The sequence below is a fragment of the Ursus arctos genome, unplaced genomic scaffold (genome assembly GCF_023065955.2).
Source record: "Ursus arctos isolate Adak ecotype North America unplaced genomic scaffold, UrsArc2.0 scaffold_30, whole genome shotgun sequence".
Taxonomy (NCBI): Eukaryota; Metazoa; Chordata; class Mammalia; order Carnivora; family Ursidae; genus Ursus; species Ursus arctos.
In genome coordinates, this window is record NW_026622986.1 from 24,388,991 (window position 1) to 24,409,788 (window position 20,798).

General features: G+C 49.8%; 1 protein-coding gene and 1 long non-coding RNA gene across 11 annotated transcripts in view; one reads left to right on the forward strand and one right to left on the reverse strand.

Annotated features, from left to right (window-relative positions):
• FRMD4A (FERM domain containing 4A) overlaps nt 1–20,798 on the forward strand; it is a 592,045-nt gene that overhangs the window by 512,200 nt on the left and 59,047 nt on the right. For all 10 annotated transcript variants that reach the window (XM_057304597.1, XM_057304598.1, XM_026479048.4 and 7 more), the window contains exons 12-13: nt 12,587–12,663; nt 18,435–18,573. In XM_057304597.1, coding sequence (XP_057160580.1) covers nt 12,587–12,663; nt 18,435–18,573 — 216 coding nt within the window. The remainder of the gene's footprint in view (nt 1–12,586; nt 12,664–18,434; nt 18,574–20,798) is intronic.
• LOC130542145 (uncharacterized) lies at nt 6,241–12,068 on the reverse strand. Its single transcript, XR_008956493.1, has 2 exons — nt 11,845–12,068; nt 6,241–8,424 (listed from the first exon to the last, which is right to left on the reverse strand). It is a non-coding gene; the product is annotated as an uncharacterized LOC130542145 (long non-coding RNA).

Genomic DNA, 20,798 nt, shown 5'->3' on the forward strand with positions numbered 1-20,798 from the left:
CTGATCACTTCTAAGTAATAAATACAAAGTCTCACAGTCACTTTGAGCAAAATTAACTTCATTCAGTAATTACAGTGTCTAGTCCTTTCTAACAACCAAAGCTCCAAGCTTGGCTTAAAGTTAAATCTTCTCCCTTCTCCCACACACCTGGCCAAGCCTGCTTCTCATTGTTTCAATTTCTGGAGCAGGAAGGAGTCAGGCAGTAGTTTTTGGTTCCCCTAACTCCAGGAAGCACCCTTCAAGCTCTCCCGGTGACCCTAGTCACCTCCCTAGTGAGCTCTCTCTCAGTAGGTTTGCAGAAGGCATCCTCCACTTGCCTCCCCAGGTAGGGGAGGCTCACAGCACATCTCCCCCAACATTCTCCCTCAGTTTCCACCTTCCTAAAGTTTCTTTCTTAAATATTTTATTTGAGAGAGAGAGCACACACAAGTACAGCAGGGGTACGGGTAGAGGGGGAAGCCAACTCCCCGTTGAGCAGGGAGCCGGATGTGGGGCTCGATCCCAGGACCCTGAGATCATGACCTGAGTCGAAGGCAGACGCTTAAACAACTGAGCCACCCAGGCGCCCCTAAACATTTTATACCCCAATTGAGAGTGAGGAGTTTCAGAGTTAACTAAACTGTAAGGCTTAAAACATTTTTTAAAAGTTTTTAATTGTGATAAAATACACATAGAATTTATGATTGGAACCTTTCTACTTGTCCAGTTCATTGGTATTAAGTATATCCACATTGTTGTGCAGCCGGTTTCCACAACCCCTTCATGGTGCAGGACTGAAACTCTGTCCCCTTAAACAGTGACCCACCCCCTTCCCCCCAGCCCCTGGAACCCCCTGTTCCACTTGTGTGTCCGTGAGTTTGACAACTCTGGGTGCTTCATCTAAGTGGAATCATAGAGTATTCGTATTTTTGTGACCACAGGGTTTTCATATCAAAACCAGGACGCTGTAGACAGTGAATGATGGCACCGGTGAGCAATCACACCATGACATCAGACCCCCCAGGGCTGTTGCAGCAGACCAAGGGGCATGCTGGCCCGTTGAGCCTGCTCTTAACGCTGTGTTTTGGCCTCCACTACTGGCTGGTCTGCTCACTGGTTCCTCTAACAGGAAAGATCATCTTAAAGCCTCAAATGATGCTTCCATTTCCGTATCCCGCTCCATGGCTCTACTGGGCATTGTCACCCCCACATAGCATGGCTCATCACCAACCTGTATTGAGCCAACAACTGGGGTGATTCCGGAGAGCACTGGCCGGTGAAATCCCGGACTGTCGAACCACCCGGTTCTTCCCAGCGTCACCAACAGGTGTTTCTGATGGCTCCATGGGGCTTTGCAAGCCCCCTCACCAATCCCTATGATCATTCCAGAAAAAGTATGCTAGCATCAGATGTGGGCCATGGTCCAGTCATTCCAGAAAGAGTATGCTAGCATCAGATGTGGGCCATGGACTCCCCTGGACCAGAGCAGACTCAGACTCCTTGTGCTGAATGTTCTGTTCCGGTCTTTTATCGGGAGCGCAGAGAGCCAGTGGAGTCTGAATGTGCGTCTCTCCAGGCCTCTTGTTTGACTGGAAACCAGAACCCAGCCCCGGCTGCGGGAGGCATTAGGAGCCCCAGCTGAGGGAGTAGTCTCTGCGTGCCTGCACACGTGAATATGGTTAGGTACATCATTGACTTTATGCTTACACCTGTGGGGCTTGAAAACCCATAAAAACCAGATCCCTGACCAGCTTTCTCCCCAGCCAACTCCGTGAGGGCCTACAGGTCACGCAGCCACTGAGGAGAATGCCGCAGCCCAACCCCCCCAGATGCCTTCACCCTGAGAGCTCAGAGCTGTCGGGCTGGGGGAGGCCTGTTGTCTGCAGAGGCCAGCACAACAACTCCAAGAGGAGGGCCCTGGTAGGAGAACCTTCTGACGGGTTGGGGGGGGTGCTTCTTACGGAGAAGGGGTGCCGCCAGGGATTAGGGGGCTTTTATCTTGGACCGTTGACTCCTTTTAAGTAGTTAGCTTTATGAGGTTTTAACCAAAGCGCATCTTGTGATTCGTGATTAATCCAGACTAGGACTGACCAGTCAAACGTGTAGAAAAGCCACAGGGAGCTCTTGGTCACTCCCCGTGTCGCCCCCCAAGCCCTAGGCACCCTACTTTCTCTGTGGATTCACCTCTTCCAGACATTTCGTATGAGTAGAATCCTAGAATCTGTGTCCTTTGAGTCTGGCTTCTTCCACTTGGGAGAATGTTTTCAAGGGTCATCCGTGTTGTAACCTGAATTAGGACTTCATTCCTCTTTATGGCTAAAGAATATTCCATTGTCTTCTAACGTTTCCTTCTGTGTTTTCTGCATTAATGTAGCAAACACACACACAGGTGGTGCCTTTGCGTTCATCATATCCTCTCAAAAGGTATATGGCTTTGCCCCCAGTTTCCTTCTGAAAAGACTCCTGTGTCTGCTGCCGAGCATAGTGCCTGACACGTGGTAGATACCCCATAAATAGCTGCTCGATGAGTAAAAGAGCCGAGTATTAGCGTGTTGTGTCCCACTGCCAGTTGTGAGGACGTGTCCACATGCATGTGTGCCCTGGCTTCAGGGACATCAGGACAAGTACGTCGCTCCTGCAAGGAAGGGTTTGAGGATTCCAGTGAGAGTGAACCCTTTGTAAGCGAGAGGGAGGGAGGGCCGAGGCGCCAGAGCTTTTCACAGCTTAGGTATGTTGATGGGAAGGTGAGAAGCATAAGAAGTTCCTTCCATCGGGACCATCCCTCTATTTTATTTTTCTGGCTCTTGGATCAAAAGGACCCAAAAAGCTAACAGTACTTGGACACCAGGAGCACGTTGCTGAAATACTGCGGGCCGTGGAGCCATGCTGGCGAGTCTGGATGCCTTTTCTTTCTCAAGCAGAAAACATTCCCCTGGGAAACCCTGCTTGTTGACTCCAGCACCCTTCTCTTTGTCTTGGGGAGACCTTAGCAGCTTGTTTCTGCAGAGCAATGCAATACTCAGGGAGGTCTGTGAGATTTTTTTTTTTTTTAATGAGCATGATTCTAAGGGGAAACCCAGGCTAACCTCACCTTCCTGAAAGTGTGAGCCTGTTGAACCCCAAATGCTGGCATAGCCAGAACAGTGTCATGAGGCCCTCAGGCCCGGCTCCCTGGGGCTCCACAGGGGCGCCTGCAGATGGGGTAGGAGACCCTATGATGGGGGGAAGGGCCAACCGGTCTCATGCTGAGCCTCACAAAGAGCCTCCAGCCCACGTCAGGCACTTCGTAGGCCCAGTAAGTTGTGGGAGTCGCTCCAGGTCTGCCGAATTCCAGCTCGCGACTGTAGACTTCCCCGTTGACTGTGGAACAGAGTTTAGCTCAGAAAGGGCTGCCAGAAGGGAGAAGGGTTGTGGCTCCTGGGCTGGCCCTCACTGCCACTTCCCTGTTGCTATATGCCTTCCAGTTGAGAGATCTACTTGTAACCAGATGTGTTGGTGCAACCAGTGGTGTTCTTCACAGTGTGGACAGTGCCTGGATTTTGAGCACACCGATAAAGGTTCAGATCCCAGCTCCCATCATCTATCACCTGTGTCACTTTGAGAAAGTGACTTAACCTCTCTGAGCTTCGGCTCTTCACTCCCCCAACAGACCATTGTTGAGTGCCTGATATGCCTGGGGCATTGTGCTAGGTGTCAGGCGGCTTATAGTCTGGTAGAGGAGACATTTGAAGGGGGAGAAAAGACCCCTGCAATACAGGATGGTCCTTGCTTTGGCAGAAGTATGCACGTGAATATCCAGGAGAGCAGGCTGGGGGTGAGGAGAGCCTCGTAAGAAAGCCTAGATGACAGCAGGCTGCTCAGTCCAAGTATCGGTTTCCTTCTCGGCTACCCCCACCACCCCTAAATTCACAGTCCCCAAGCTGACCTGTGCACTTCAGAATCTAAGAGGGGACAAAACAATTTTTTTTAAAATAGGACCAGCCCCTCTGGAAAGACAGAAAATCTAGAATTGAAGTCCTCACCTCTAGGAAACCTCCTCTCCTCCCTCTTTCTGGCAAGGAACATGGTGGCACAGAAACAAAACTCCAGGAAGAAGATCCAGAGGGAGGTAATCCCCACAGTCCAGCAGGGCCCCCCCCCCGCCCCTCCATCCCCCTGTCCAGGGAAGGGGACGGACCCTCCAGCAGCCGGTCTGGCTGAAGTGGGGCCATCCCCGGCCTCCCCGCCTCTGCTGGCTGCAGTCCTCACTGTAAGACCACACGTGTTCTCAGCTGCAGCCTGCCTTGAAAAGCAGGCTGCTAAGCCCTGGTCTGGTGCCCGCTAGGCCGCCGTTCTGAGATGCTTCCAGCCAGGAGAGCCCGGAGCTCACACCTGAGGTCCCAGCAGCAGGCCAGCTACCTCCCTCCTGCAACCCGCAAAAACCACTGTCTGCAAGACCTTCCCCCTCCCAGGGAGACCGGCCAACTCTGGAAGCACTAGGTGTTTCAAAGTGCACACAAGCTGCTCTTAATTATTCCCAAAGAGCCCTTGCTGCCTTACTAAACTTTTTTTTTTTAAGGTAGAGGACTGTCATTTCAGCTTTTTTTTTTTTTCTTTTTAGCTTGACTAAACAGGATTTTAGTTGTGAGAGTCTTCTTTCTATGGAGAACTGCTTGCCAACCTGTTCTCCATCCTGTTCCCATCTTCATGGAGTCAGATGGCTTCCATCTGCGAAATCAGCTGTTACTGTAAGGCCACACCTCTGGACAGAGTCACCAGGCGTAAGAGGACTGGTGACTCCCAGCCCCTCTTCCCCCCCCCCCATAGAAAAATACAGGTTTTCCTCCAAAGCAATCAAAAACCCTTTACAGCAATCCAGAGGTCTTTGCCATTGCAGGTGAAAATGCTCATCGTTTTCCCTCCAGATGTGCCAGATGTCTCATTAATTCCCTATATGAAGCATCCCATTGACAGAAGTCAGGGCAGGGGTGATTAGCCTTGAAGGTTTTTTGGTTTTGTTTTTTTGTAAGTTTTCATTTTCATTTCAGTTAACATACAGTGTAATATTAGTTTCAGGTGTACAGTATAGAAAGCCAACACTTCCCTACACCACCCTGTGCTCGTCTCGACAAGCACACTCCTTAGTCCCCATCGCCTATTTAACCTCCCCCCCCCACCCCCGCCATGAGCTTTGAAGGTTTTTTAAAGGAAAGCCTGGACCTCCGAGAGGTTGAGCTACACCTGGGCCACAGTGCTCCATTGCTTGAAAAAAAGGGAGGGGGGAAAGCAAAGCTAGACGCAGACATCCGGAATCACTAGGCAGCTTCTCCATTCAACACCAACCCTGAAGCATCCCCAGCAGCACACTCTGAGGGGGGAAGAAATTACATGAGGAGGCCAAGGATAAGAAGGACAAACACTTACAGCTTCTCTAAATTTTTACATTTGGCAAAGCTTTCTGGTAAGGTCCTTCTGTAAGAAAGACCAAAGTACGCACAAGAAGATACTAGAGATGCCCCCCCACCCACCCTGGGAGAAAAATCAAAGGCAATGTAGTCCAATGGGGAAAAAGAAAGTGGCCTGTTTCTCTGGGCCTGTTAAGTACTTGTTGACCCTCTTTCTTTCTCCGCCCCGAGTAATGACTCTTAAGCCAAAGGAAGCTAATAGGTTTCTGATGGGTTAAAAAGAGGTCATCCATTAAAGGGTCAAGGCCTGGTGCTCTGGGCATCTGTCACTGAATTAACCGAATCAGTTTAGAGCTTGTGGAATCTGACAGTGGGGAGTAGGCAGCCAGCCGGGGAGACATCTTGATTCCATTACATCTGGCTGCTGAGAAAAATTAGCCATTGTTTTCCTTGCTGGATATGCGGCCCTCTCAGAAGAAGATCGAGGTCAGGGAGCCCTCCTTCGGTGCAGGTAACAAAGGCAATACTCCTGTTCACTTCCTGAGCTCATTATCTGTGGACCTGGTTTGCCTATTTTGGAGGGCCGATTTGGTTCCCAGGATGGCCCGTTCCATGTAATACTGAGCCGGATTATGGTAGGAGGTTTTCTTCCCAGGGTTAATGTTTTGAGCTAATAAGTCATAGCAGGTAAATAGTAAAAACTGGTCAGAATTGCAGTGGACCTGGGAATTGGCTGGTTAACTGGAACCGAGGAGCCCAAAGAGAATATAGCATACGCCAACTGAAAGGCATTGAGCAAGTGCTCGGGTTAGGCTGACGCTTGCATTGTGAAAAATCCAAGTAACAGAAAGCGATTTCTAGAAGAAAAGATGGGCTAACGTGTTCAGAACTTTATTTTGACGTGAAGACTAATACTGGTGTGTAAATGACGGAGTGGAGGGAACATAATGAAAGCTAGTATATTTCGAGTGCCGCGTACTGGGCACCATTTCAAGCACTTTATATCTAGTCATTAATACAACAGCTCTATGAAAATAAAAACTTGTTATTAGTCATAGCATTACAAAGATGAGAAATCTAAGACCCAAAGAAATGACCTCGCCGGAATACCCAGCCAGTGAGTGGTAGTATGCCTTTGAAAACCATGCTTTTAGTCAGTAGTATTCTGTATGGTTTCCCAGAAGTAGGAAGTGTTTAAGACAAGCAACTTTATTTTTAAATTCCAAGGAGTAGCACTGTGATACTCCCTAGATTTACAGTGCTGACCTTCAACCCATGCACAGGATCTAGGAATGCCCATGTGCGGGCACCACCACCCCCCCCATTTCATGGTAAAGGCAGCTAAGATGTGGAGGGACATACAGAGTCAGGACTATCACAAGGCCTCTCCGCTTACAGGCTTGAGTTCTTGCCCCTAGAAATGATAAACTGAAACAGTGGAGAACAAGCGATGGTCATGAATATCGATTATCTGAGGCAGAAGTATGAAACCTACCTGAATAAGGTAGTGCAGTGCGTCTGTAGAGTTTAGAAGTCTAACCTAGAAGCCATAGATGATTGAGTTCCAAAGCGAAGTTAATTGCTGTATCATTGCTCTACAGTCTACTTTTTGTCTGGCTTGGCTTCCCAACTAGATGGTGAGCTCCTGACAAATATAAACATGCATTAGGCATCATGTCCTTCCTCTTTCCTATTAGCGTGGGTTGGCACAAAGTAGACACCCACTTCTTGAAAGATTGAAGAGGGAGGGGGTAGGGTTTAGATGTGGCCTAAAAGCCCAGGGCCTCAGCTCTCTTTAAGCATAAAGTAAAATATATTGGATCCTTATGTAACTGCTGTTTAAAACAGCAACAACAGCAAACCGTGGTATATGGTGTGAGCCCACCAAGTTGTGAGTGGCAGCCCTGCTTCTAGAAGGTGAACAGAGCAGAAATGAAACAAGGAAGCACATTTTTTAGTTTGTATGTTTCATTCTGAGCTTGGAGATTATTCCTGGCTGTGAGTCTAATTCTTTTTAAAAGAGAGCTCTTTGCTGATGCTTGGAAAGCATGCGGGATCTTGACACTGCCTTTGAAGGAGGGATCATTTCCAGTCATTTCCTTACCCGTTGGCTTGCAACAACTTGGTTCTCACTCGTCATCAGGTCTTCTTGGTGTGTTAGAAAGAGCCCAGGACGACCCAGTCCCAGGGTGAGTCCTGGTATGACTTGCTTATTTAACCTCTGCCCGGCCCCTAACCTCTCTGCACTGGGCTTGCTGTATCTGTGGAAAGAGGACTCGGGAGCAGATGGCTGCTGGGATTCTGTAGCGCCCCCTGCCCCCCAGAAGCAGGAAGTTACTCAGAGGTCATTAAGAGGCTTGGTGACTCAGCCTCAGGGACAGGAGGAAGACAGGCTCCCTGAAGTCCTGGTCAAGAATTGGAGTCATTAAAGTGAGCTTCCTCTTCGGCCTTTATGTCCACATCATTGCGAGAGCTTGTCCACCACCCCACGTGCTGTTCCGGCATTCCATAAACACTTGGCCCTGCCGTGCCTTCCCCCACTCAGAAGGAACAGGGTTTAGTGGGGGTGGGGGAGGGCGGTGGACATTAGCTGTTTTCTGCCCTGACCTTCAGCCATACACAGGATATGGGAATCCAGCAGACTAGCTAATAGGATCCAGTACCCAGGTCTGCTCATTAAGTGTTTACAGTGGACCCTGTTGCACTCAGGGTGCAAAGGTGGTATTTATTAGGCACTCTTGTTTGCTCTCCGTGGATAAACGTCTCTCATCTCCTGTTTTCTACATTAGAAAGCAGAAGTGCAGAGCCCGTGATCACTTGGGAATCACATGTCTGGGTCAAAAACTACAAATCCACATCTGGTACCAGCTATGGTCCCCTCAAGAGTGACAGACGCCGTCTCCATGAAACCACTTCTGGACAGATTCTCTAAGTTTTGTTTTCAGGGCAGGCCCAAATTAAGGCTGCTCTTACTCCTGGTTCTTGTTGGTTGTTAGTCCTTGATTAACCGCTGCAATGGACAGAGGCATCACCGCACAGGAGACCAGAGAAATCCAGGTCTCTAAGAAGAGAAAGGAGTAGTACTTGTTATCATGGACAGAAAACAGCAAAGAAAGCCACTGTGTAGGACGAAAAAGATCTGGTTTTATACTTCCTCCTTACAGTCACATTGTTGCTCATTTGTAAAAATAATTCCACTCATAAAGTTAACCAGCCATTAGTGAGTAAGAGCTGTTTCCACTAATTGGTGGGCCCATGTGGAAAGGAGCATAGAGTAATGGGCCAGGCGCCCTTGACTCCTGTTTCTGGTTCCTTCGCTGACTTGCTGTGTGGCCTTAGGCAGTGCCCCTTAATCTCTCTGGGCCTCACTTTCCCCAAGAAGAAAACTTCCCACTCATTCTTCTCAGGGGATGCTGAAAGATCAAAGAAGAGATGTTTGCAGAGCTTTAAAGATGCCCAGGTGCATTAGAAAGGCCTTGATTTAATAGCTATTCATTAATAAATCCTTTGATTATTGATAAACCAGCAGGTTAGCTTTTAATTAACTCCATGGGCCTCAGTGGTCACAGAAGTCATGCAAAATCATCCGGGAACTCGCTAAGCCATAATGTGTGTGTGTGTGTGTGTGTGTGTGTGTGTGTGTGTGTGTGTGTGTGTATGTATGAAGGATGTGTCTTTATGTGGATTCACAAAGCACATTGCTGGCTTTAACTGGTAGCTGGGTTATGACAGCTGCAGCAAGCCAGGGAGGCCCTCTGAAATGGCACAGATGATCTGGGGCTGCCTCCAAAACGGCACCTCAGAGGCCAGTGGATCCTGTTTACAAAGAGAGGAGGCAAGGTCGAGCATCTTCTGTTTGCTTGCTGCTTATATTCTGTCACCTTCAGAGTGGAGGGTTTAGCAGGCTGGGCCTCCAAGCTGTGGGGCACAGGGGCCTGGGGACCGGAGAGTCTGGCCCTCCAGGAAGGGACTGTGCACTTCAAGGGGTGAAGGCCCTGGTGGCCAACAGCTGCCTGGATGCACAGGGAGGTCGGGGGAGGTGGAGAGATGTTCAGCTGTCTTTGGACCCTGGCCCCCAGCCCTTCCCATTCCCCCTGCATGAGGTGAAAAGGACCAGCCTAGTGTTCCCACATGAATACCTCCTCTTCTGTTCAGGGACCCTGCTAATGCCCCAATGCGATTCTGTCCTAAAAAACTGTCCGTTCCTTCACCTCACTGCCACCCTCCCTTCCCAGTGTTTGGTTTGCAAACAGACTCCCTGCTTAGAGCAGACCTGAAGGAAAGCCCCTGCCCCTTGTTAGAAAATGTCTACAAGCATCCAGCATCCTAGAGAGACACTAGGAGCCAGAGTCTGTGCTGGGAGTGGGTGGACAGAGGCACCACAGCTGAGCCCCGAGGGTTATGTTGGGCCCGTTGGCAGAGTGGGCAGAGGTGAGGCTCCCCACAGCAGCAGCATCTGGGAGCACCTCAGGGGCTGCTCTGCTTGCCTTCTGCTTTACAAGGAGCGAGAGGGAGGAGGTGCCAGGGAACCAGACCCTCTGAGCGTGGGCCGTGGGGTTCTCTGCCCAGTGGGAGGGGACTTAGCACAAAAAGCCCAGGTGAGGTGTTCGAAAGCACCAGCTTTGTTTTCTTTCCTCGTAACTGGGAGGAGAAAGCCCCTGAAGGTCCACCCATCAGATTCAGAGAAGCACCTAACCCCAAGTGCTGCCCAGCCCAGGACAGGGCCCCTGGCCCAAGCACCAGCCGGAACCAAAGACTGGGACCAGTAATACAGTTTGCGGGGCCTCTTGATCAAAACTTGGTGGGATGGAGACAGCAGAACATCACACCAAGCGCTGGGCTCTTCTGAGCACATATCGCACACCTGTGAAGCCAGTCAGAGCCAAGATGGCTTCGGCACAGGGGCTGAGGGTCCCACTGAGGAAATAGCCACCTGCCATCCACCCCATTTTTCAGAGGGATGGGAGAGGGGGGCAGGGGAATACTGTACACTTCAGTCAAGGATTTCCAGCATGGGAATAATCAAATTTTATTTTTCTTAAACGCCGATGTCTCCTCTTGAGTTAAGAAATTGAAAAAAGTTATTTTGGTTATTCTGTTATTCGCCAGGATTTGGGGGAAATAAGAACAATTAGGAATCACACTAACATCTAAGCTCATGGAGCACTTCAACTTTGTGCCAGCACCGTGTTGAGGGTCTGCTGCTCCTACCTTAGAGGGGCAGTATTGCCATTTGATAGATGGGGAAACGGAGGCTCGAGGAGATGCTGTCACTTGCCAAAGCTCAAACAACTTAGATGTGGGGGACCCTGTATTCACACAGATGCAGTCAGACTCCAGGGTGTATGTGCCTGGCCACTGTGTCCTGTGTACTTACTGCCTCCAGTTTCGGAGGTCAGTGTCTGGGGTCTGTTAGTTCTGGCATTTTTGTGTCTGTTCCTAAGTTCTGGTGGAATGTCTACAAATATCTAACAACAGGAACTTAAGGTATTTCATTGAGGGATTGAATTTAGCAGAATCATCCGATAGGAGCACGAGACTCAGATCTGTGACTTGAGTAATGGCTCTACTCAGGCGACATTTCATCCATGACCTCACACAAAGCTATCTGAGCCAAGGTAGGGCTTTGGATCACTTGCTTGCCTTGAAATGTCTCTCTACCCACTTGGAACCAATGCTAAAGCAAAAAGAGAAGTACAGTTTTCCTTGGGCTTCAGAGCGAAGTGGTCTTTAAACTGGGGACCAAAGAGTCGTAAGAGTAGATGTCCTCCTCCCTATCATGCAGACAAAATAATTGTAACATTCGGCAAGAGCAGGTCGTGAAAAGAAAAGAATGCAGCCATTCTTGAAAGAGTTTTTCTTCCAGCCCAGTTTGACAAAGGGGTGGAGTCCCCTGGCCAAGCCCTGACTAGCTGGCGTGTCTGGGTCTGGAAGGGCAGGGTTGATGGGGCACAGGGAAATCACTGTCACGTCTTTAAGGAGGCAAAAATTTGAGTAGGTCAGGGAGTGTCAGGAGCTCCAGCTGAGAGGACTCTGGGATTATGAGGAGACCCTAAAAAGCATAGGCCTCAATGCAGTGAGCAAAGAACAGGCAGACCCCAGGGAATCAGCCACTCCCAGGGTGAAGAGGAAGTGCAGGATTCCTGTTTTACCCTACTTTGGGCAAAATCAGCTCAAATTCTAGGTGTCTAGAAGGGGCTGCAGAATGCATCACATGTAAACATAAATAATAGAACTACAAAAGTGGGTGCACATAATTTTAACCTCTTTTGACGTTTTCCAGAGGGTTAAGTAACTTTCCGACGAAAGGAACCCCCTCCCACAGAATGGCTGCCCTAATCACTCCCAGACCTCGCAGTCCACTTCTTCGTTACCAGGCTCCCTGGTGGAAGGAGGAGTGCCCACCAGAGCCTGAGGGCACGCATCAGGCAGGGGCAGGAACTGGCTCCCTCCCACTTTTCAAAACTGCCTCATTTCTTACCCCACCCCTGATGGCAGCCAGCTTCTGGCGGCAGCGTCCCCGCAGCAGCCGGACTCTGGATTTGCTTTGTGCTGCAGAAAGAACCAGGCGCTTGACGGGCTCATATTGTTATCTCGAGTTGCCTGCCCCGAAATAAGGTTCCAGCAGCCTCCGCCCTTCTCGGGGGAAGCTTCCCGAGCCTGATCGCCAGGGCGAGTTGAGCTCTTACACATTAGTGGGCAGGAAGTGGAGTCCCGATGGGAGGCTGGGAATTTGAGCGCCTTCCCATTTCAGCACTGGAGGGAGGAAGCTCAGTTCAGCGCCGCGCGCAGCTGGCTCCTGCTCCCCTCCGAGAGCTCCCCTGCTCCCCGCTCCACAGCCCGCCCTCCTAGCGCTCACGCTCGCCCCCTTTCACCCCCTCTCTTTGGAGGGAAAGGTCTGCGGGGCTGGGAACGGTCTCGGATAATGCAACAAAGGCAAAGCGGAGGGGAACAACTTGCTAAGAACTTGTTTTGTTCCCGTTAAGAAACCTGCAGGAAAATCCACACCCACGTTGCCCGGTTTTGAATTGGAGAGTGGCGTGTGTGTGTGTGTGTGTGTGTGTGTGTGTGTGTCTCCAGCAAGAGGCGGAGGACTTGCAAACACTCTGCGGTCGGTCTCCGCTTTGATAAGGAAGCTCAGCTGTAGACGTTAAGCAGCAAAGAGAGGACCAGAGCCCTGAGCCAACCACTTCTGAACGTCAACCGCATTGTTTTCTGTCCAGATATTCCAATGGAGACAGTTGGAAAACCTGTATTTCAGAGAGAAGAAGTTTTCCGTGGAAGTTCATGACCCCCGCAGGTAAGCTAGAAAAGTCCTTTTCTTCTGGGCGTGCGTGGCCCAGCCGGCATATTATTTATATTACTATTTTCTTGCTGTCATTGCTCATTTTGGGGAGCGGGGAGAAGATGGTTGCCCGTGCTGAGTATATTCAAATCTGACGGTGAAGCTTTGTTTTGTACTAAATATGTTGATAGATGCGGCGGGTTCAAGTGTGCTTTGCGTGCGTACGCGGAGTGTGTGTGTGTGTGTGTGCGCGCGTGCGTGTGTGTGTGCATGAGAGGAATCGGCAATTCCGTGATCATCCCCTCTGGCTACACGTGTTCGTGTGTGGTGCGGTCTTTGCATTCCGGGGCGTTTTAGGGTAGATGGACGGCACTTGGTAACAAACACCAAACTAGACTGGGTAGTGGTGTGAGTCCTTTTCAGGAGCTTGTGCCAGAGAAGAGTCTGAAGGATGGCTTGTCAGAGCTCCTGAGAATGTTTCAGGGGGGACAGTCGGCACCAAAAGGAATCTATACCTAAAGCAGTTGTGTTAAGTTGTTTGATTCCACGAGCTGTAATTTTAGGGTGTTAGTGTTGTGGGTGGATGTTGAAAGCAAGAGAGTTCTTTTTCTCCCCACCTCACATTGTGTCCCAGGGAGCACTAGTGTAAAAACCAGTGCTCTCTAAGTCAGATGCCAAACAATAGGGTCCCGGTTTGGAATGCAGCAAGCCCTGCGTGGAAGGTTCTCGGGCGCACATACTGGCTGCTTTTCCTCTCTTTGTCTGCCGGCAGTCCTGGACTTAGAGGCAGCTCAGAAGCAGCAGCAAAATTCCCTGAAAACAGGCCTGACACGTAAGGATAAACTGCTTTCAGGAGGTCCAAAGTGGATTTACAGGAAGGTAACCCTAGAAAGACCCTGAAAAGGTCAGACTCTAGAGAGGAGCAAACAGGACATTTAGGCACCGTTGATGCCCCAGCCTTGGCCTGCCAAAGTGGAGGTGGCCCCAGCTCCTCTCACACATGGCTTCTGAGCAGCCAGAACACGCCTCTTTGCCTCCCAGCGAGCTCTCAGAAAACAGTCAGAGGCCTGGCCCCCCAGTCAGAGGGCTGAGCTTGGGCAGTGTCTCAGCTCCTGCCACCAGCGATAACCCAGCAGGGGTGACAGGCCACTTTGCCCCACCATGTAATCTGTGTGAGACAGCCACTCCGCGGAGGGGAAGAGCTCGGCCCACGTCCCACAGTCACCACATGACCAGCAGGTGGAGAACATTGTGGAGATCCCATCTGCAGTCAGATGAAGGCGGTGACGTTAGAGTAACAGCTTGTCCAGCATTTCTCAGGGTCCTGCGAAGGGTCTCTCGGTCTGGAGACCCTGCCTCTGCAGAGCAGGAATCCGCTTGTGCTGGCCCAGTGGGGGAGAGACCGAGGCTGGGGATAATACTCCAGCCGCGCTTTCCAGGTGAACTGAATCAGACCAGTCTTAGCGTGAGGGGAGGGAAACCCTACATGTGAAAAGAGTGAAAGGAATATTGCCACAGTGAGTCAGACGCAGAAAGGGGCTGCCTGACAGAATGAAAACCAGGGATTGGCTCATCTGAGGGGCTGTGCCTCAGGACCAGGAAGAGGTGCTGCTAGCTTCCTGTTCTATGTGTGGGGAGACTGAGGCACAAAAGAAACATGGTCACCTGCTCTAGGTTATAAAAAGCTGGCAAGTGGCACAAGAAGAATTTGAACCCAGGGAGTCTGGCTACACAGCTCACAGGCATTCCCGCTACGCTCCATGTGACACACCGGGGACCGAGTGCTGGGTGGCATGGGCCATAAATACTGAAGGTGGCCAGAAGCCAGGCTGGTCAGGACAGGTTTCTGAGAAGGAGAGATTCTGAGCCGAACCTCGAAGCATGACTAGGATTTCAAGCTGAGGGTTGGCCCTTGGGGGGATGAAGACTTCGTCAGGTGGGTGTCAGAAGAGGGAAGGGAGGCGCTGGAGGCAGGCAGAGCACAGAGTGCGATCACATCTTCCCGGGGGAAACAGCCCTCTGCCAGTCTAGAGGCAGGGAGGGAGGCACGGAAGGAGGGAGGCCAGGGAGGTGTCTGCCCTAATGTCAGAGGCAGGAACCCAAGTCAGCTGTGGCTTTAAAGACACCTTTTCCATGTGTGCACTGAGGCAAGCAAAGGGGATTGCTGGGGGTTAGCTACTTGGCACAGTGCCTTTGCTCTGCCCTGAAATCGTCTTCCCTCCCACGGCAGCAAGCGCTCTTCCCACGGCCGCAGGGCGCTCCTTCCATTTACTGCCTCCCCCATGACTGTTGCCGTGTTTACTTGGAGCAGGGAAGACGAGTCTGGTTGACTCTACGTTGGGGTGGTCCCAGCCAGGAAAGGGGGTCAGAACTGAAGTGATGGGATGGCAGGTGAGGAAGAGAATCATGTCCTGAAGGGGCCATCGGTGGGACACACAGGGACCGGGGATCAGCCCGGGCAGAGGGTGCGTCCTGAGTCTCTGGTCTCAGGTGGGACCACAGAAGATGACCTCAGATCTGTGCTCCTGGACACGCACTCTCAACTCGATACCCACATGGGTTCTGCGGTTCTCTGGGCTTGGCAAATACTCCGTTTCTAAGGTTTAGGCAAAACAGAGAAGTCAGTGGGGTGGGAAGAGCCTGAAGGGAAAGATGCGGAGAAGAGATAAATTACTAATGGAGCAGGAGAAAACCGTCAGTGTCTGATATGGTATTCCTGCAGAACCTCCCAGACCTGGCCAGCCTCCTGAACCTTCCTCCCTCGCCTTTCTTACAAAGACAAGCACCTGGCCCCTACCACGCACAGACACACACTCCCAGTTACTTTTCCTTTCTAATTCAGCTTCTCAGGGAGAAAGGATTGCACTTACACCCAGGAGCAGCCATAGGTACAGAAGGCAACGTGGGAGTTCTGATGGGTTTCTTTTTTACTTCTACGAAGATCTGTGGGGGTGCTCCTCCTGACTCCCTTGCGGGCTCCTTCCCCATTATTTTCAACTGTGTTCTCGCTCATGAGCTGACGTGTTCTCCTAACTTTTACCTAGAGCGAGGAATTACCGTGCCTAGAATCAGTAGCATTAATGAGCCACCAGATTTGAATTTCTCCCTAAAAGTGGGTCTGAAGAAGACCTTCTGTTCAGTGTTTAGTCCCCAAGGTAAAATGATGGGAGCAGCTCTAGATTTTCTTCAGGGAAAATGCGTCATTAAAAAAACGGTTATTCATGAGTCCTGCCGACCCAAGTTTCTTCCAAATTAGATCTCTTAAACCCGAAAACATATTCTTCTCTCCTGATGTTCACATCAGATACCCCAGGCCCCACCCCAGTACCTTGCCCTGTGCACGCACACATGCACACGTGCGTGCAAACCCCCATTCTCAGATTTCATTTGCAAAATCATCTGCCTGGCCTATGGAATACACTTCACAGAAAGCATGATCCCGTCACTCTTTCCCCCACCACGGATGTGGCGAATTATGTTGGAACCCACATTTCCCACTTTTCGTTGTTATCGTCTGACTGCCTCTGTGTACCCCACACAGATATATGCCCTGTCTGTCCCGTAAATGTGTATGTGTCCGTGGGGTAGTGCGGGAGAGTAGCTGCACTCCTTTCTGCCGTCCCTCTTTGGATTCTTTATAGCCTGCCTGCCGGCGGACTAAATTTGAAATTGATAACCAACTCTTTCAAGGAACATTGAGTTAGAGCAGTGTGAGAAGTCCGGACTCCCTCGGGACATCCCACAGGCTGTGGCCTGTGCTGGTGATTAGAACAGAATTTACTTATCCTTCACCATAGGCAGCATTGCCTGCTTAATAAAGGACATTGTCAAAGGCTTTTCCTGTTTCTGAAGTTTGTCTTGGCCCAGCGCCAGGAGCTGAAGCTCAGAAAGGACCGTCCAGTGACCTAGAATGACCCATCTTATCCCAGACGAGGCAGAGGCTTGGACAAATTCTGAACCCTGAGGAGCCAGTAAATAAAAAGAATAGCATTATTCATGATAGCCAAAATATGGAAACAACCTAAGTGTTCATCGAGGGATGAACAGATTAAGAAATGGTGGTCTGTATACATACAATGGAGTATTATTCGGCCACAAGAAAGAAGGCCGTCCTGCCATTGGCACTAATGTGGATGAACATGGAGGACATTATGCTAAGTGAAATAAGCCATGGGGGGGGGGTGGGGAACTGCATGATCTCACGTATATGCGGACTCTCAAAAGTCAAATATGTAGAAGCCGAGAGTAGAAAGGTAGTTACCTGGGCGGGGAAGAGAGGAAATGGGGGAATGTGGGTCAGAGGTACAAAGTTGCAATTATGCAGGATAAATAAGCTTTCGGATCTACCCCACAGGGTGAGGACTACAGTTACTGATGCTCTGCTGACTACTGGAAAGGGGCTAAGAGAGTAGGTCTCAGGGGCTCTCATGACAGATATATGAAGACATGATCTATGGTCATTAGCTTGACGGTAATAATCCTTCCACTATGTATATGTATACCAAATCCTGTCGTGCACCTTAAATATATATAATTTTTTCAATTTAAATTCAAGTTAACATTGAGTGCAGCACTGGTTTCAGAAGCAGAAGCCAGTGATTCATCATCACCCACATGCAACACCCAGGGCTCATCGCAGCAAGTGCCCTCCTTAAGGCACATCACCCTTTTAGCCCACCCCCCATCCACCTTCCCTCTAACACCCTCAGCGTGTTCTCTATTTTAAGAGTCTCTTATGGTTTGCTTCCCTGTTTTATTTTTCCTTCCCTTCCTCTCTGTTCATCTGTTCTGTTTCTTAGACTCCACATATGAGTGAAATCATATGATACTTGTCTTTCTCTGACTGACTTCACTTAGCATGACACGCTCTAGTTCCATCCACATTGTTGCAAATGGCAAGATTTTTTTTTGATCACCAAGTAATATTCCATTGTATAAGGAGGCAAGAGAAACAAAAGAAAAAATGAATTGTTGGGACCTCATCAAAATAAAAAGCTTCTGCACAGTGAAGGAATAATCAACAAAAGTAAAAGGCAGCCGAGGGAGTGGGAGAACGTATTTGCGAACGACATGTCAGATAAAGGGTTAGTTTCTGAAACATAAAGAAATATAAAATAATCCAGTTAAGAAATGGGCAGAAGACACGAATAGACACTTTTCCGAAGTAGACATCCAGATGGCAAACAGACAGATGAAAGATGCTCAGCATCCCTCATCATCAGGGAAATATAAATCAAAACCACAATAGGATACTACCTCACACCTGTCAGAATAGCTAAAATTAACAACTCCGGAAACAAAGGTGTTGGTGAGGAGGTAGAGAAAGGGGCACCCTCTTGCACGGTTGGTGGAAATGCGAACTGATGCAGCCAGTTGGGAAAACGTATGGAGGTTCCTTAAAAAGTTAAAAATAGAACTACCCTAGGACCCAGCAATTGTACTCCTAGGTATTTATCCCAAGGATACAAAAATGCTGATTCGAAGGGGCCCATGTACCCCAGTGTTTATAGCAGCAATGTCCACAATAGCCAAATCGTGGAAAGAGCCCAAATGTCCATTGACTGTTGAATGGCTAAAGAAAATATGTACAATTTTTATTAAACAATTAAAAAGATGGCCTTTGCTAGCTAGTTTCCCTGAGAGAGCGTGAGCGTGTGTGTGTGCTTATCTATCCCGTCTATGCAAGGGCTTTTAGATCCCACGGGATTCTCAGTAAAAGCTGTCGACCGGTCACTGGAGTCCCGTATCACCAACATGGCTGAACCTTGTGATTCTTGCCATCCCAGGGCTTCAGTGACAAGGAGGACGTTTGGACACAGCGGCATTGCGGTGCATACGTGGTACGCATGTCCGGCTTTGATCAAGTCCATTTGGGCTATGGCCATTAGCCAACACCAGTTCTATCTGGACAGAAAGCAGAGTAAGGTAAGTCCTTCCCCGGGGAACTGGGAGGGACTCTGCAATGACCAGACCTTTCACCAAGCTCCAGGCTTGCCTGAGGGCACAAGAGGGCCTGTGTCTCCTAGCTGAGGGATTGGGAATTGGGGGGCTGGGGGCGCCACCGTGTCCCTCGCTCTGAAATGTGCGCAGGTACAGACTTGCCTTTCAGAATCATAGGAGGGAGGAAGGAGATGGGCTCTTCCAAGGGGCACGTTCCATGCAACTTGGTTAAGGGGCCTCCGGCCAACTAGGGTTGTAGCCTCTCAAACCGTTTACTGTAGCCAGGTAGGGCCCTTTTGAGGAATTCAGAGCATGCTTCTGAACCTCAGGAACCTCTCCTGGGAACAAGCCATCAAGACCTTTATGGTATTTAAACAGTGGCATATTGTTTTCTTTTTGAGAGGGGGAAAAAAAAAGCAACCGTTTGCAATTAATAGACACCATCTAACTGTTTAGGATAATTGCTGTGAAAGAGCTTCAGGCTTTTCCAACTGCCAGCTCCATTTTTTTTTTTTCTTTTGTAAGTCAGAACTGGAAACATTAAAAAAAAAAAAAAAAAAAAAAAACCCAGCACCCAACCCTGTTTCCCTAAGGCAGACCTGGAGCCTCAGGCCTTGGTAAACAGTCATCCTCCAAGGGAGATTTGACCCAGCCCCAATGCAGACACACAGGTGCATTTTCTGGCAAGTGGGAGAATGACATCTCCTTGGTTCACACAGGGCTTGTATCAACACTCAGCCCCCTCTTCCTCCAGCCCCCGTCTGCCGTGCTGCCTTGCCTTCACCCCACGAGCCGTTCTCATTCATTAGCTCTCTGTGGAGGGCCCCATCAAGATGGGTCTTGCTCCTTTCCCAGGATCCTGCTAGCTTGGGGTGGAGGGGCTGCAGAGCTATGGAGGGAGCCGGGCGTTGGCCCCTAGGAGGTTTTTTCCCCATAATGTGGGTTCTTGGGTGGCAAGGAAGTAGCCGGACCCTGGGTGTACTGGGCACAAGATTCATCAGATCGGTGCCCTCTTGGACCCTTACAACTTCTTCTTCTGCCTTATTTTCTGTCTGGATGGAGTTGCTCTTTTCCCTGGCCTGGGGAGGGGAGTGGAAGGAGAGACCTGGGTCTGGTGGGAGAAAAGAGAAAGATCGTAGGAAAATAGGAGAAAAGGAAACAATCTCTCAACTCATAACTCAGTTTCAAATCTGAGCCCTTCCTGTGTGGCTGTCACTTTCTTCTTTGTAACACATTTTTCTCCTCTGCTGAATCTTCTTCCTGACCCCTTTTTTGGTCATTTTCTGGGGTGAATAGGCACAGAGTGGAGGGGTTTTTTTGTTGTTGTTAGGCATAATGGGAGCATTCCACAGCTTTCCTGGTGATGATGGACATTGGCACAGGGATTTGAAGCCCGATTAGATCAAAAGAAACAGGGCCAAAGCATTTTGACTCATGCTTTAGATTGAGACAGTGGGTGAGTGTCAGCATTTTGCCCTCGGGTCGCGGGAGTTGGAGGTCCAAACCTTAAAACGTGGATTCTATCCTCTGCATTGTTTGGGAATGGGCGGTAAGGGGTAGAGACCTTGGCAGCCCTCCTGAACCCCACTGCCAATTCCTCTTGTGGGCAGACCCCCCACACACTGACAGCACAATTTTGAAAGGAGAAGAGACAAAATGTATTTCACCCTTAGGTTAGTACGTTAGCTGTTTGAGATCTTCCCTGCCCACCCCCAACCCCCATGCTCGTTCTTTGCATTGAGGGTAACACAAGAGGCCTTTAGCAGGGCCTTCTTCCCCATTCTCGAAGATGGTCTTACTCTGTACTTGGAGAAGCCTTATTGGCCAGGCTCACAGGTCAGCCCTCTGATACAACAAGTAAACTTCAAAAAGTAATTATCAAAGATCATTTATTAACAGGAACTATCTTTTAAAAGGCCAAACCATGTGCTCACAGCCATAGAGAAATTTCAGCCATCCTTCTCGGTGACCCCTGGGGGACGGAGGGAAATACACCTCTGCCCAGGAGCAGGAGAACTTCCCCAGTAGGCTCTGAATGCTCGCAGAGGCTCCAGAGCCCTTCCATTTCTCGTAGGAACCGATCCCTCAACGCACAGTGGTAGGCGAGGGACAAACTCTCCCACGTGGAAGTCCAGGGACTCCGTTTCCAGTTCTGTGGCCCTGGGGAGGTCTTTCATTGCTCCTGCTTTGCTTTCACAATTAGAGAATAA